A 15,467-nucleotide genomic window follows, 5' to 3' on the forward strand; every position below is an offset into this window, starting at 1 on the left:
TTGAGATTCATCCTACTTTATAGCTAAGTAGCTTTCCATTGTGTAAAAGTATTGTATCTCCCATTGTTAATTTCCTAATAACTTGCCTGAAGTTCTGTATAATTTTCATTGTCTTGTTTTGTTAGGTTTTATTCTGTTTCCTCTTATTTGGTTCTACGATGTCTAATGATATGGGCAGCTATTTTAAAGATAATAAGTTACAGTATGGGAGCCATCACTGATTTCCTGTGATCTCATTTTGAAGTCCTGTATTTCTTTCACTGTTTTGCTTTTATTGGTTTTATATTGCTTTGATCTGCTTGGTTTTAGTATTATGTCTGATGGTATGGGCAGCTATTTTGAAGATAACAAGAGGCATTATGGTAGCCATTGTAGATTTCCTATTATCTTGTTTAAAAATCATGTTCCACGGTCATTAATTTCTATTTTACCTTGTTTGGCTTTATTCTCATTAAAATTTTTTTAAAAGCTTTAAAAAGTGAAGGGAAAAATATTGTAAATTATCATTATTTACAAATTATATGACATTTGCATATCAAATCTTAAAATTACTTGTAGATGATTATCATTTTAAGTAAATTTACCAATGCCATTGGACACAGAGTTGACAAGTTGCCTGTGTTTACACCATAAAAAATATCTTAAAATTTTAAAATAATCTCATTTATCCTACCATCCCAAAATAACACATTTTGGGGAATAAATATAAAGAAAGATATACAAGACTTCCATAGAGAAATCTACAAAACATCACTGGAAGAGTTAACGAAGACATAAATGCATGCTGATCTACAACCACATTTGAGGGCTAGTAGGCAAGAGTATGAAGGCTTTTCTGAAGAACTTGACAAGCTAAATTTGAGGTATTTTCTCACTTGTTATCTCGTGTAGTCCTTACAGCTATCTTTAAAATAAATGGTATTAATCTCATTATCTTACATGAGCAAACTAAGACCACAGAAGGGTGAGTAATGCACCCAGCATCTCCCTGACAGCAAACAGCTGAGCCAGGACTGAATCCACAGGGGTCTGACTTCTCCCCCACTTGGCCCTGTTGCTCAGACACCGCGCGTAGGTCCTGCCTCCAGCACCTTCTCAAAGCCACAGGGATGCTCTCCTCTTCGAGAGCGAAATGAAAGCCTTGGGAAAAACGTGACTGCAACCAGCCTCTCACACATCCTGCCCACAAAACATTCCTGGGGTTGGGTCAGGGGAGAGTGAGCCATGAAGCTGAGTCACAAGACAGTGCAGCCCGGAGGTGAGAGCTGAGAGCCAGGGACCTCTGTCTTTACAACACAGTTCTAACCTGAAATGTCCCTCCTCATATGGATGCCTGAAAAATGGTTACTGAGGTTTTCAAATCACACATTCATTTCATCAAAAATGTTTGTAAAGAAGCTCCTAATAGGCTTCGAGGGCCATGCTAGGGACTTGGTGTCACACACAGTCCAACATCCTTGACTATGGCCTCCTGGGCTCCGCCTCTGCTCCCAGCCCTGTGAAGCCACCTGCACGACTCCCTTCCTCTTCTGCAGGATGCAGGTGTGCACATGGCACTAGGCAGCAGCCTGTCCTTTTCTGTGCTGTCACCCAGTCTAGCAGGTGCTGCAGGAAGGAAGGCTGCACTGCTTCATCTTTTCTTCCTCAGAGCACAACTTAAAATCTGACATGTAGTGGGCACTCGACATGTTGGATGAAATCATGCCTTATTCATGAGGCCTAGGTACAATCAAATCCATTAAACGATTCTTTCATGAATATTAAAGGAATAAAAACAATTACATCCAAGAAAATTACATCTTTTTGAGACATCCTTTGCTTTTGTTATTTTATTAACATTTTATTAGTGGCCCCAGCAGCTTCTTTGAAAATGCTCACAATGCCAAGTGTATTAGTGGTTTTCAAAGGAATGCATAGCATAAATGTAGGTAAAGTGATGTCCGGTTTGTCTTTTCCATTTAAAATCACGAGAATTTTTGAAAAAAAATATAGAATGCACTTCCATTTAATTGGCAATAGCTATTTATATAAATGACTGACTCATTTATATTGGGGAATTTATTAAATTTTTATAATAATTGACAATATTCTTCCAGACAAAAGAAGCAGAAGAATTCACAGCATCCAACTATGCAACAAAATCTGGCATATCCTCCAAATAGAAGTAATACTGTTTATTTAAACATTTAGTGGATCAGAAAGTTTCCTCATGACCACTAAAGTATGCTGAATTATGTTGCAAAAAATAAAAACAACAAAACTACCATTCCTTGTGCCAAAAAAAGGGAGAGCAAGTCTTTTTAAGTGATGGTAGCCAGACTTTGGAGTCTTAAATAGCACAAACATAGAGGGAATGTTGGAGATAATATCACGGTCTGGTGATACCTACTTGGTCTGATGTTTGGATCCTTTCAGGTGGGCGTGGTACTGCTCTATGGAGTTGAGGGAGACACTGCAGATGGTACATCTGTAAGTGCGCCTCAGACCTGTGGACACAGACAGACCTGGTTAGCTGCCTTGCACATCAGCCACCTGCCTGAGTCAAAGCACATTCATAAGCTCAGGGCCAGGGAACAGGAAGACTTCAGTGCACCCCGCCAACCACACACCATCGGCTCCTGAGGCCAGCAGATGAGACCCTCAGAGGCTAGATAAGCTGGCTGGAGAGGTGTACCTGCTTCATTTATGATATCTGAATTATGGATCATCCTTCTTTGAATTAAAGCAGTGCTCCTGGAAATTTTGTGACTCAGAGAAGCTTCCTGTATTTTCCCTAAGGCATGTAGACATAGCTACCTGTCCCCTGTGCAGTGACATCTGTAACATCAAAGGAAAACTCTACCCCAGTGCCTTCCCCACTTCCTCCCACAGCAGAACTGGAAGCACGACTTCAGACAATCTTTATTTTGAGTCTTCTTCTAGGATTATCCTATATGATACAAATACACAGGAGAAGCACAATGCAGCAATCTGTTTCATATGAACTCTTACAATTTAAAAGTGTCTATGCATTCACCTAGTTATCATTTAGTTGATTCACTAAGATAGAATCATTCTCGGTCAGCACTGTGAGTTCCAAGATGACTGTGATGCACCCTGCTTTCAAGCAGTTCAGTAAAAATTTTGATTATGTCATATTATTGACTCTTCTGTAGAAAATTTACGCAACAAACTTTAAACTTATGTTGCAGCTCAGAGACCCACAATGGAACACATTCTTTCATATAGAGGGTTCCTTCAGAGTGAAGAGGAAAGTCAGTTATGATCTGAAACTTCAGTTTGTCCCGAGTCCATCATCCTGGTTCTGTAACCTGGAAAAAGTCATATCACTCCTTTCTGCCCTTGTTTCTTGTCTACAAGATGAGGACAAACCTGTTCACATCACAACACTGCTACAGTAGCTAAGAGAATAAGATACATGAGCACGGTCGGCAAGGGAGAGTGGCTGTTATTAGTTTTTCCATGAATTTTGGTCTTCTCAACACAAAAGCTGGACTATTAAACAGCTCGAGCATTTCCTCCTAATTAGTACTCTGTTTTTTTTCCTTCTAAGAGCAAAGATTTCTGTTCTTCCAAGAAGAAGATAATGTACATTAGTTAGAAGATCTTTGCAGCTTGCTAACTTGCTGCACTTGACCTAAATTATTTGGTTTGTTTAGGCTTTGGTTTCTTTGAATATTAGGAAAAGGTGGATGAATGAGCTATGATATCCCTGAGAGAATCTGCTATCCAACAAGTAATCAGTATAAGTTAGCCATTGTAGTGATTTTTAAGTGATGCAAACAGAGAACTCTTTATGTCTCAGCATCCAAGATGAACTCTTGCACTGAAATCTGAGGATATGTATGACAGTGTACAATCATATTTAAAAAGTGAGTGAAGAGAAAGCCACCCCAAGACACTCAAACAAAGTGAGCAAGATCAGTGTCCCACCCTGAGCTGACCACTTAGCAGCCAGCAGTCTACAAAGACATTAGAGAAGACAGCAATATGCAGAAGGTCTCTGGAGGCAGTTGCATTATACATATTTCTTCCAACAGCGAGCACAAAGTCCTTCTCCCTCAACTGAACTGAACCCTGAACACCACATGACCCTGAAGTCTATCTCACCGTGCTGAACTCTGGTGCCATCTGCAAGATGCAAAGGGCCAGGGACTGTGGCTCGTCAGCCTCTCTGATGGCAGAGTACAAGAGGCAGCAGGATTGGGAGTTCTCAGAGCTCACCAGAACAAACAAGTGATATGTAAGAGCTGTCACCAAGCTATGCACACATCAAGCATGCCAGCTGCTGCTTTGCTGATTCTCAGACACTACACAAAATATCAGCTGAAGCTGGAGTGGAGGAATCCCTGGAGAAAAGTGTCCTGGTAAGTCCCACTGCAAGGTACTGCTAATGTGAGCTAAAATTAAAATAACAAGGGACCTCTGCGTCCTGGGAGTGCTCGGATGCTGGGAGTGCTCAGCTGGGCATCCTGGCATTTCATGTGGCCTCGGATTCCTAGCCCATCCACATTAAGTGATGGTGAGTTTCCACCAAAGCCATGAAGAGCCCCAGGAGAAGCCCCAGGAGGCAACACCTGCCCCTCCAGCACCAGCCACACTTGCGCTTGCGGTGCTTATCATGTAACCTGCCCTTTCCCAAGCCTCACTAATCCCTCCTTGCACGCCTCCGCCCTGGAGGAGCCAGAGGCAACTATAGAGTAAAACAAATAAAATCAAAGGTCCCAGAAGACAAACGCAACTCCGGGCAGAATAAAGGAGAGAAATCTAGTACTCTGTCTTCCCCTTGACAAGCAGGCAGCCCAAGAACTGGGCTGGACAAGACAGTAACACATGTTCGGAAATTTTTGAGCTATTTTAAATAGATTGCTCCATCTTGGATACTTTAATGAAGGAAATGGAGACTTTATGTTATCTATGAATGAGTAGAAGACTCGATTACTTGAAAGTCAAAATTCATGACACACTGTGACTTTATCCCTGGGAGGGAACATACGAACTTCACAGACCCAATATGAATGGACCATGGAGGACAAGAATAAAGGTTTCTTTGTCACACCCAACCAGTCCTGCCCACTGAATGTTACTGTGTAGCCAACCCTGCTTTCATGTCTCTAACAGGAGCAAAAAGCAGAACTTCCTGGAGACTTTCACACCATGATGGCCTGGCACACATTTCAGAGAAGCCTATGTGAAACACAGCATGCAGGCTGAGCTGTCAGTATGAGGACAAAGTCATTTCTGGTTTTGTTTAAAGCACATAAGTGGACACGGACACACCAGAGGGTTCCATAAAACTCAATGTAATAGAGTGGGGGAGGGGGGCTTGCTTAGATTGCACTAGGACTGGAGTTTCCTCCATCACACACACACAAAGGTAAATTTAATTACAGAATAAAAAAGAAAGAACAATGAAATGACAAATGTCTGACTCAAAACTTGCCAGGCACAATTTGCCAGTTCAGACGTAAACCAAAGAACAACTGAATCTTCTCATGAAGACTGGGACTGGCATTCAGCCCTCAGCCTTTCAAGACTGCATGCACCTTCTGCAACCGTGCTGTCACGCCCAGGTTTGACTTATGAAGAGCGATTCCATGAGCCCTGCACAGTCCGGAACAGGTTTCAGACCAAGTTTCAGACCGTGATTCTATCCTCACAGCAGGCTCTCACTCTGAAAAGAACTCTCCCCATAACCCTTTGGGGAACTTGAAAGTAGAGGAGAATACTGAGCCTTAAAAATAAACAAAAAAGAAAGTTATTCCATAAAAAAGAGCTGTGCTTGCATTGCCTATTGCTTTCCCAGGTGTGCATGATTCAGAGAGATTACCGTGGCCCGAACATCTAGGGGCTGTAAGTTATCACAACCAGTGTGGAAGGCAGAAGTCATCTGCCTATTTACCCAGGGCTGATCCTTTCTGCTCTTTTATGCATGGAATCAAAATATGAGAACCAGCTTCAGGCATTGCTCCCTCCAGAGTTCTCCATCAATCTTGTAATAATAAACAGTAAATACTGTTTAGACACGTCCTCTGCAGACTGCAGGCTCACTGAAGGTCCCCTCCTGACAAACGGAGGCTCAGCTGGGCAATAGGCATAAATATTTATATTTCAAAATGGGCACTCTTAAGAACACCAAAAAATGTAAAAAAATATTCTGGTCTGTTGTTTTTCATAACAGTTCCTATGCTCTGCAGCCAAACAGAATCAGCTTTTTGTGAGGCAAAAAACAGGGATCATAAACTGAAAAGGCCTTGCATATAAACAAGAGCAAAGGCAGAGAAGGGGCAGAGGAAATCTTCCCGTCACAAGGCGCAGTGTCCTTGGTGGGAACTTAGGGCTTCATTAATACTCAGCTGACATCCTAATCAGTGCAAAACTATGGAACTAGAGAATCTTGTTATTAAACCTAAAATGCTGACTTTCTTATTGTGTCACTTTTGGCATGGTAGCATATTGAGGGCATTTGAAAACCCTTGTAGGCTTAAAGGCTATTTCTGCAGGGTTGACAAATGTGTGTTAGAAAATACAGTCCCTGTTTTAGGTGCTTGCAGACTGTCCAGATGAAGGGAGAAGGCACACCCAAAAGCAGAAAGTGCTTAGGGGACCAGTGCAGGGACCAGGGCAAGGGCAAGGAGACCTTATGGGAACAAAAGGAGGAGACCGCTGCTGACTTAGAAGATCTGGAAAACCTTTTCACAATTTGTATTTTTTGTATTTATATTTTCTAGCACAGTGTTTATAAAAAGGGTGGTTCTGGAGAGTTTACCAGGATAGAACTACTCAACATGTCTTTTTAAGTCCTGTGGCTTTGTTCACCTCCATCCTACATTAAAGAAGCATCACTGAGCCTTTAGTAGGGTGCTCGGTATTTTGCTGAATGCCAAGAATATGGAGAGATTAAGACTGAGCACATTTTCTTATGGAGCTAGACAGGAAGACAGACAACAAACAATCAACAAAGGCTGAGAAAGTGTTGCAGGATAGTGAGGTAAGCAGCACAGTGCGAGAGGGAGTAAGAAGAAGAGTGGTCTTCTTTGGCCCACAGAGTTCTGTGGAGAGTATGAAATAAAATGGTAAGACGACAAGTTCAGGGCCAATCTGAAGCAGGGAAGGAGATTCTGTAAAACAAACAAACAAACAAACAAACAAAAACACCCTGACACAATCAATGATCATAGCTTTACTCTTATCAAATAAAACAGGTAAATTAAACTCAAGTCAAGAAAAGGAAAAAAAAATAACTGAGGAGAAATCACTGAAACAGAAAACAAACTGCAGAAAATTAACAGACCTAAATTCTGCTTACTAGAAAAGATTGTATAAGTCTCATCTCTTAGCCAGCCTAATAGAAGTTTACTAAAAAAAACAAATGACCAAAACCAAAGAATGGATATCAGTATAGATTCTACAGATATTTTAAGAGGACAATGAAAACCTTTTTGTCAACAATTTTATATTCAAATAAGTCTCATAACATGTATATGATGGTAAGGAGCTTTTAAAATCCAAATTAGTAGAAGTTAACACCAGATGGAACAGAAAATCAGGATAGCCATTTATTAAAAAATTTATATTTTTAGTTGTAACTTTCTAAACAAGAAAGTTTTAACTAAACCCAAAGGATTTCACTAGAGAATCTTGTTAAATATTATAGGATTGCATACTAATTTTGTGTAAAATTTTGGAAAACAGAGGAGGAAAAAAATATCAATAAACACAAAGAAAGCATTTGATAGATTCCAGTATCCAATCATGACCACAAGTCTCAGTAAATTTAACAGAATTTTAGTTGATAAGACTATCTATGAAGAATTGCAGCCAACATTATATTTAATGGCGAAACAACAGACAATTACTTACAAAAAAAGAAAAAGGCTGAAAATGTCACTTTATTTTTGGCATTACTGAGGATCAAATGCAGTGCCTTGTGCGTGTTAAATAAGCATCTGCCACTATGCTGTTGGTAATACTCTTTCACTGTCATTTTAAAGTGTCTGTGGAGTCAATGCTGATTTCCATTTTCTGGTCCGTAACTGGAGCTTTTACCACTTCCACCAGGCTTGCTAAGAGGTGACACTGAGGTTAATGTTTTCCTAGAGCAGACTTTAGTTTTGTTACTTTTTATTCATGTAGTTTGTTTACTATTGCTTTGATTCTTCTGTTTCCTATCTCCTTTCTCCTACTTCTCTAGTTTGGCAGCCACTCTTATCATCTCTATTCAACACCTTACGGAGATTTTAGGCATTATCATCAGAAAACAAAATATAAGCCTACACAAAAGGTGCATAGATTGGAAATAAAGAAGTACATTTTTTATTCATAGAAGATACTGCTTTTTGTACAGGAAATTCTAAGAGATCTACTAATTAACCAGAATAAAAGTGAAGTCAGTAAATATACCCTATTCAAGGCAAATGGGAAAAAATCAATTAGATTCTTAAATACCTGCAACCAAGTGGAAAGGGAATTTTAATACCATTATAATTGAATCAAAAATAATTGTAAAGCATTAGGAATGAATATAACATGAATGTTCAGAAATGAAAATTATAAATACTTTTGAGAGAAATTAAGAATGTATATATGTGTATATATATATATATGTATGTGTGTATACAATAGTCATGAACTAAAAGAATAAATATTGTTAAAACATCAGTTTTTCTGTAAATTCTTGGTAAAATATATTAAGTGCAAAAAATCTTTTTGTAAAAGTACACATAAAGATTCTAAACTTTATGCAAAAAACAAAAGATCTAGGGCTGGAAAGGTAACTCAATGATAGAGTGTCTTCTAAGTATGCATGAGCCACCAAGTTGTAATCTTGGAACTGGTTGTATGGGGGACCTAGACAAGCCAAAACTGGGGAAAAAAGCTTGAGGAGTTACACCTAAGGTTCCAAAGATATGCTATGAAAGCTAATGAGATATTTATTGTGGCACTTTTCAACTTACAGAATCTGCCTAAATGGTCATCAATAAAAGTGTGGATAAATGCAATATTATATATATATATATATATATATATATATATATATATATACATACATACAGAAAGAAGCAAAAATATATATTCTGTATATAGGAATATATATGTATATATGTACACACACAAAGGAACAAAATCATGTCATTTACAGGAAAATGGATACAACTCAAGATTATGTTAAGTGAAAAAATAATACTCAGAAAGACAAGTATCAAACAATTTTGCTCAAATGTGGGAAGTAGGGAAGAAAGGAAAAAAAGAAAAGATTTGAAAATAGAAGGGGAATTCTGAAGGAAGGGAAGGCACAGGTGAGGTTAGAGAGATACAGGTAAAATATAGAAGAACATCTTCATGAATGTAAGATAGAAACACATTTCCTAGGAAACATAATCCATTAAGCATAAAATATCTTGTGATAAATTGTATTTTGCACAAAGCAAAGACTTTTGCTTATAAAAGACTCTACTAAGAAGACGAGAGGTAATTTACCACCTGGGAAAAATATTTGCAGTACATGTATCTAATGCAGGACTTGCATCTAGAATACAAAGTTAATTCCTATAAACCAATAATTAAAAGACAAGCAACAGTTTTTTGAAATGGCAGAACACTTGATCACGTGTCATAAAAGATATAAAAATGATCATCAAGCACATGAAAAGTGCTCAACATCATTTGTCATCAAGGAAGTACCAATAAAAAGAATGATTAAATAGTGTCTCAGACCCACAGCAAGTCTTAACAGCAAATAAGACTGAGAAATGTAGAAGGAGACGGAGGAATGACGAGCAGCAGAAAACCAGCCTTCCTGAGGTTTGGAATCCAGATGCTGGAATATAGCAACTTGAGGAAGAGACGGAAAAGGGAAGCGGGTCCCTGGGAACCAGCAAGGACCTGAAGGCAGAACTGGGGCCCACGGGAGAGAGAGAGACCACAAAGCAGAAGAAGAGGGTGGCAAGCAGCACGTTCTCTGAGCCCCAGCTCATGGCATGGCAGGAGTGGCTCAAACCTGCAAATGCACGGTGACTACTGGTGACCCCAGAGGCTTCTGTGGAAATGCACAGTGAAACAGAGCAGTGGGCCCTGAAGATTACAGAGGCTGGTGAGCTTTTGGTTTCAGATGAACCCTGGGAGAGGGCGACTGACAGACTGACCTTAGGGAAGGAGACCAGCAACTCAGAACTCAGAGCAATTGCAGGCTGGCTCCATCTAGCATCTCTGAGTATCAGAGTCCAAGCTGGCTGAGAGCCAAATTCAAGCCGGCAGGAGGCACCCGAATGGTGCAGGCAGAACAACTCAGAGAGAAACCAGGAGCAGCCTGAGCTGCAGTGGAACAAAAGGCCCAGGTTTGCTGTGATAATCCAACACTGCCGCAATTCTACTGCTGCTGTGCTGGCTCGATCAACATGGATCCAGGCTCTGTCTGCCTCTTTTGTCTATGACAGTAGAAAAATGCCCTGAAGTAGAAACTTTTATTTTTTGCTTTTCTCCTTTGTTTGTTTCATATATATATTTTTTTGGTTGTTTATTCTTTTTACACAAATGTAAACATTGTTTCTAGTTTTTTGTTACTGTTGTTTTGTTTTGTTCTTGTTTCTGTTTCTCCTTTTTTCCTTTCCCTCCTTTCTTCTCCAATTCTCAAAGCTTTCAAAATCGTGCTTTGTCCTCTGGACTTGTATTTAACCTCTTTTCTTTTCTTCTAATTTCTCTATTTTTTCCCAACCCCTTTTACATTTTCTTCTCTGAGGCTAAAATTTCCATATAATTTTCTGGTTTGTTTTAGGTTTTCTTACATAACTATAAATCTTGTTCATATGGTTACCACAGTTTATAGTTATCACAGCTTGCCATTTTCACTGTACTAATTTAGCAAATGTGATGTAACTATTCTAGTCAATTGTTCTGCCTTGTATGTCAAGACTGAGATTGCCCGTGGGCCATGAACAGTACTATAGGCCAGTACCAAAGAACTAGGGATTAGGTCAAATAGATATCAACTTCTTATCCATAATAAATTGAACATGTGTGATCTTATAACAGTTTCAAAACTCAGAAACCAACTAACCTGGAAGACATTTTGAGAACCAGTTTTTCCTTAAGGTTCTCAATACTAGCAATAAAGATACCTACCATAAATAATTTGTAAGTATCAAAGAAGGAATTAAACTTTAAAAAAAACACAGAAAATGAGGAGCCATAAAAGCAACCCCAGAATTCCAGCTCACCAAAGGAAAACTCATGGAACCATGAGATCAATCAATTTGAAAGCCATTTACCTAGACTCTGAATCTGTAACAGTAGAAGTAACAAAAGAGATGAATGAGGTTTTAGAAAAATCAAATCATAAATAATTTCACAGAGAACTTCAGTTGATGCTCATAATGAAGGGCATGATTAGTAAATCTAGAGTAAATACAGATGAAAAACAGAGGAGCTTATAAAAATGATAGAAACCATGGATATCCAACATAGGAAAGAAATAGGAACCATGACGATTCAATCATATATCCAGAAGATTAAAAAATGTACAGAACAGAATGATCCAATGTGAGGACAGAATATCAGATCTAGAAGACAGGATTGTAATTAGGGATCATGAGAAAGAAAGGTCTCTTAAAAACAGCAAGGGACCACAAAAATACCAACATGTGCTGGATTATGTAAAAAAGAGTCACACAGGCTGATTGGTGTCGATAAAAAAGCAGGAGATAGTGCAAACAAAATTAAACAAACAAAAAGATTGTTCACACAAGTAATGGCAGATAACATCCCAAGCATGGAAAAAGTATTTGACATACAGATGAGTGAGGTGTATAGGACTCCAAGCAGCCATAACCAAAAACTCTACAGCAAGGCATGTAATAGTCAAGTTTCCAGAAATTCAACAGAACAACAGAATATTAAAAGCTGTTAGAGAAAAGAAACAAATGACCAATAAAGAAATCCCATCAGAATTATAGCAGACTTCTCAACTCAAATCCTCAGTCAAGGAGAATTTGGAGTGAAATATTTCAAGTCCTAAAAGAAAAAACTTCCGGGGGCTGGAGATTTAGCTCAGCAGCATAAGCGCCTTGCTAGCAGGCAGTCGTGAGTTAGATCCCTGGTACCGATAAAAAGCAAAAAGACCAAAAAAAAAAAAAAAAAAAAAAAAAGAAAGAAAAAAGAAAAGAAAAACTTTCCAAACCAGATTGATGTACCCTGTGGAGGACCAACTGGATGGCTCTCCTTGAAAGAAGAGCACCCGTATCTTTTTAGGCTGAATCTGGCCCTATTTCCATATATTGATATATAAATAGAGCCGGCTAGAATTTTGCATTATTCCTTCAATTGGCTTTCAGAAATGTAAATCAGTGGTGAAGATGCTGATGTATGGTCTTTGGAGCAAGGTGACAGCAATGTTTTTTTTTTTTTTTTTAATTTAAAGAAAAGGAAATGAAAAAAAAATACATGGAGATAAATAAAAAGGGTAGAGATAATACAAAATTACAGACAAACAAAAGGTAAGAAATTGCCGGTTGATGTTTTTACACCCTCACAGTTCCCAAAGAATATGTGTGAACCCGTGGGAAGGAGAGGTAAGTTCTACGCTGTCAGTTGGGGTCGAGCCTCAAGATTAGAGGCTATCACTCTCCAGAGCATAAAGTGTGAAGCACAGACCCCAAAACAGTACATACGACCTCAAATTGTGTTATTACTCCTTCTGAATATGCTTGTTTCTGCATATTGCAGAGGTGCTTTCAGGCTGCCCACCTAGCCCCGCTCACAGCACTCACATACTTCCTGCCGTTCTCACGGTCCTCATTCCTGAGCCACTTCCCTGGGTTTGGCCCTGAGTTGTGGCCTTTCTTCCAGTTAACCATCATCCCAGCTGGACTGAGGACACTCTTGTCTTCCTATAGTTATAAATACGTCTTGGTGTCTTTATTCTCACTATGGGTTGCACTGAAAGTGGTAGATTGGAATTAACTCACGGTATTCCAATAACTCTTCCACGGGATTGCAAATGTAAACTTCTCAGACTGTGCTGAGATCAGGGAAGGGCTCTCTACAGCACACCACAAAACTATCACTCAAAGTTAATAGAAAAATAAGACACTTCAATGAGGAAGAACACCTGAGAAAATTCATGAACACCCCAACAAGCACTCCAAAATGTTCTTAAGGACATTCTAGAAAGAGAAAATGAGAACTGTACACCATGAACTGCAACGGAATGAATTATCAGGCAATGCAAGTAATTAAACACAGAGGAAAGATGGAACCGATCTCAGGAAAATACAATGTCAAGGATAAGTCTATACATGTCAGTTATAACCATTTGTATAAACTGTCTCAACTCACCAATCAAAAGGGACAGACTGGCAGAATGGGGAGAGAAACAAGATCCAAAAATAGGCTGTATCCAAGACACATTTAATTCAAAAAGAAATTCATAGGTTGGAAGTCAAAGGATGGAAAACAATACTCCGTATGACAGGAACCCAGAAAAAGGCAGGGGTAGCTATTATATTTGCAGGCAAATTGAATTTCAATCCACAACTGACCAAGGGAAGCAGGGAAGGTCACTACATCCTGGCTAAGGGAGCAATCCAAGAGGATGAGACAACAATCATAAATATGTATGAATCAAATGCTGGCATACACAAATATAGGAAACAAATATTAACAAACATGGAAAGTCAAATAAGCACTAATACAATTGTAATGGAGGACCTCAATATACACGGTCACAAATAGATCAACCAGAAAAAAAATCAATAGATAACAGACCTGTACTGAGCGTTCAAAGAAATGAACTTAGTAGATGTTTGCAGAATATTCCATCCTACAGATAAAAACATACACTCTTCTCAGCTGTACATGGGATGGTCTCCAAAATGTATCAAACAATAGCTCATACAAAATGCTTAAATCTAGATTCAGTCACTTTTGGAAAATGTCTACCACCACATGAGGCTTTAGGGGGTCATCTAGGCACAAACCATAATATCTATCAACACAAAAATTAATGTTATGATTATATTTACACAATGAAATCATAACTGGAAGTTCTATAAAATGTACTGATTAATGTAATTTTATAAATGTACTTCAAGAATGTTATATAGAGGTAAAATGATCAGACACTGAGTAACAGATGCTGCATGATACTCTTTACATAAATTTCAAGACAGTAAAGCTAGTCTGTGATAACAGATCTCAGACCAAAGACATCTTTTGGGAGTGAGAATCATCTGAATGAAAGTAGATAAGACAGTATTTGTTTAAGTAATGAAAATGTTCTACATCTTGGTTTAGGAAGGCATTTCGTAGGTATATTACTCTAGCATAATCCACTGTTGTTTGTCCACTGTATGCAATTCCACTATATTAAAAATTTACATGGCCTTGTACCAGATGGCGGCCAAGGAGCTCTCCTAAGGAAGACACGGGGTCCTCAATCGTACCCTTCCCCAATAGGTTCATTACCTCTTTTTACACACACATAAGAGAATTTCAGGATGTGCCATGAAAGGGCACAGGCAGATGCATTAGGCAGAATCAAAGAAACAGTGCTCTAAAGCGAGGTGTACTGTGGCCTGGGGTTAGGATACACACGCAGTCTTGGAGGTGCTGTTCAGGATGAGGGAACTAAGACTTTTGATCTGTAATATGTTCTTTGAACCTCTTTAATATATTCTTCATCTTCAGGTTACTGTTCTTTACCTTAACAACTTGGTTAATTCGTGAATTTAGTTTCTTTAAGGGATTTGAGTATGATGAGCCTGCAAGAAAAATAATAAACAAACCTAGGGAGCAAGAGAAGCCTGGGAGTAAAGATACGGGATGAAGACATAGAAAACTTTGAGTGACTTCGATCACCTAGAATGTCAGTAGTCTTGTCTGCTTTCCACCTATGTTTACTTCTACCATGGCTGCAGTGCTGCATGGAAACCCCAGAAAACTGAAAACTTCACTTTAGTCATTTCTGTCCCCGTTCACTCTTTAGAAATTCTGTACTTTCACATTAAGAAGAAATAAACTTCATACTGATGCTTTGACAATCTTATAACATTTGAATATTTATACATGTCTTGTAGTATAATGTTCCTGAAAGCTGAAACTTTTGAAAGATGACTAATAATATAAAAAGTAAAGTCAATAAAGTAGCTAGCTTTGAATAATTTATTTTTCTTTTGCTTCTTATACATTCATTAATCAAAATGTCCAGAACATAGATTTGTCACTTTCCAGCATGAAAAAAGATAGCTAAAAGTATCCTATTTATGCTACCTGTATTAAGTGTTAAGCTTATGTTACTCATTTGTCCATTTAGTCTCTCTCTGTCTCCAACATCATAGGAGCAGAAACTATCATTATCCTGATATGGGATACACTGAATGATACATACATTGGTGCTGATACAGGACACACTGAATTGATAAAGAATTTGAGAGAACAGATGAGTGTGGTGAAAATGGCAAAGACAGTGGAAA

At 38.6% G+C, this 15,467-nt stretch overlaps 1 protein-coding gene across 3 annotated transcripts in view; it reads right to left on the bottom strand.

The window, feature by feature from the left end:
• Zmat4 (zinc finger matrin-type 4) overlaps positions 1–15,467 on the bottom strand; it is a 379,004-nt gene that overhangs the window by 45,671 nt on the left and 317,866 nt on the right. For 2 of the 3 annotated variants that reach the window (XM_063239857.1, XM_063239856.1), the window contains exon 6: positions 2,390–2,486. The exons of the other annotated variant lie outside the window; for it this stretch is intronic. In XM_063239857.1, coding sequence (XP_063095927.1) covers positions 2,390–2,486 — 97 coding nt within the window. The remainder of the gene's footprint in view (positions 1–2,389; positions 2,487–15,467) is intronic. 3 annotated transcript variants of the gene reach the window in all.

This window comes from Cavia porcellus, unplaced genomic scaffold (assembly GCF_034190915.1).
Source record: "Cavia porcellus strain 051 isolate PalLab524CR breed Dunkin Hartley unplaced genomic scaffold, mCavPor4.1 scaffold_29, whole genome shotgun sequence".
In the NCBI taxonomy this organism is placed as follows: Eukaryota; Metazoa; Chordata; class Mammalia; order Rodentia; family Caviidae; genus Cavia; species Cavia porcellus.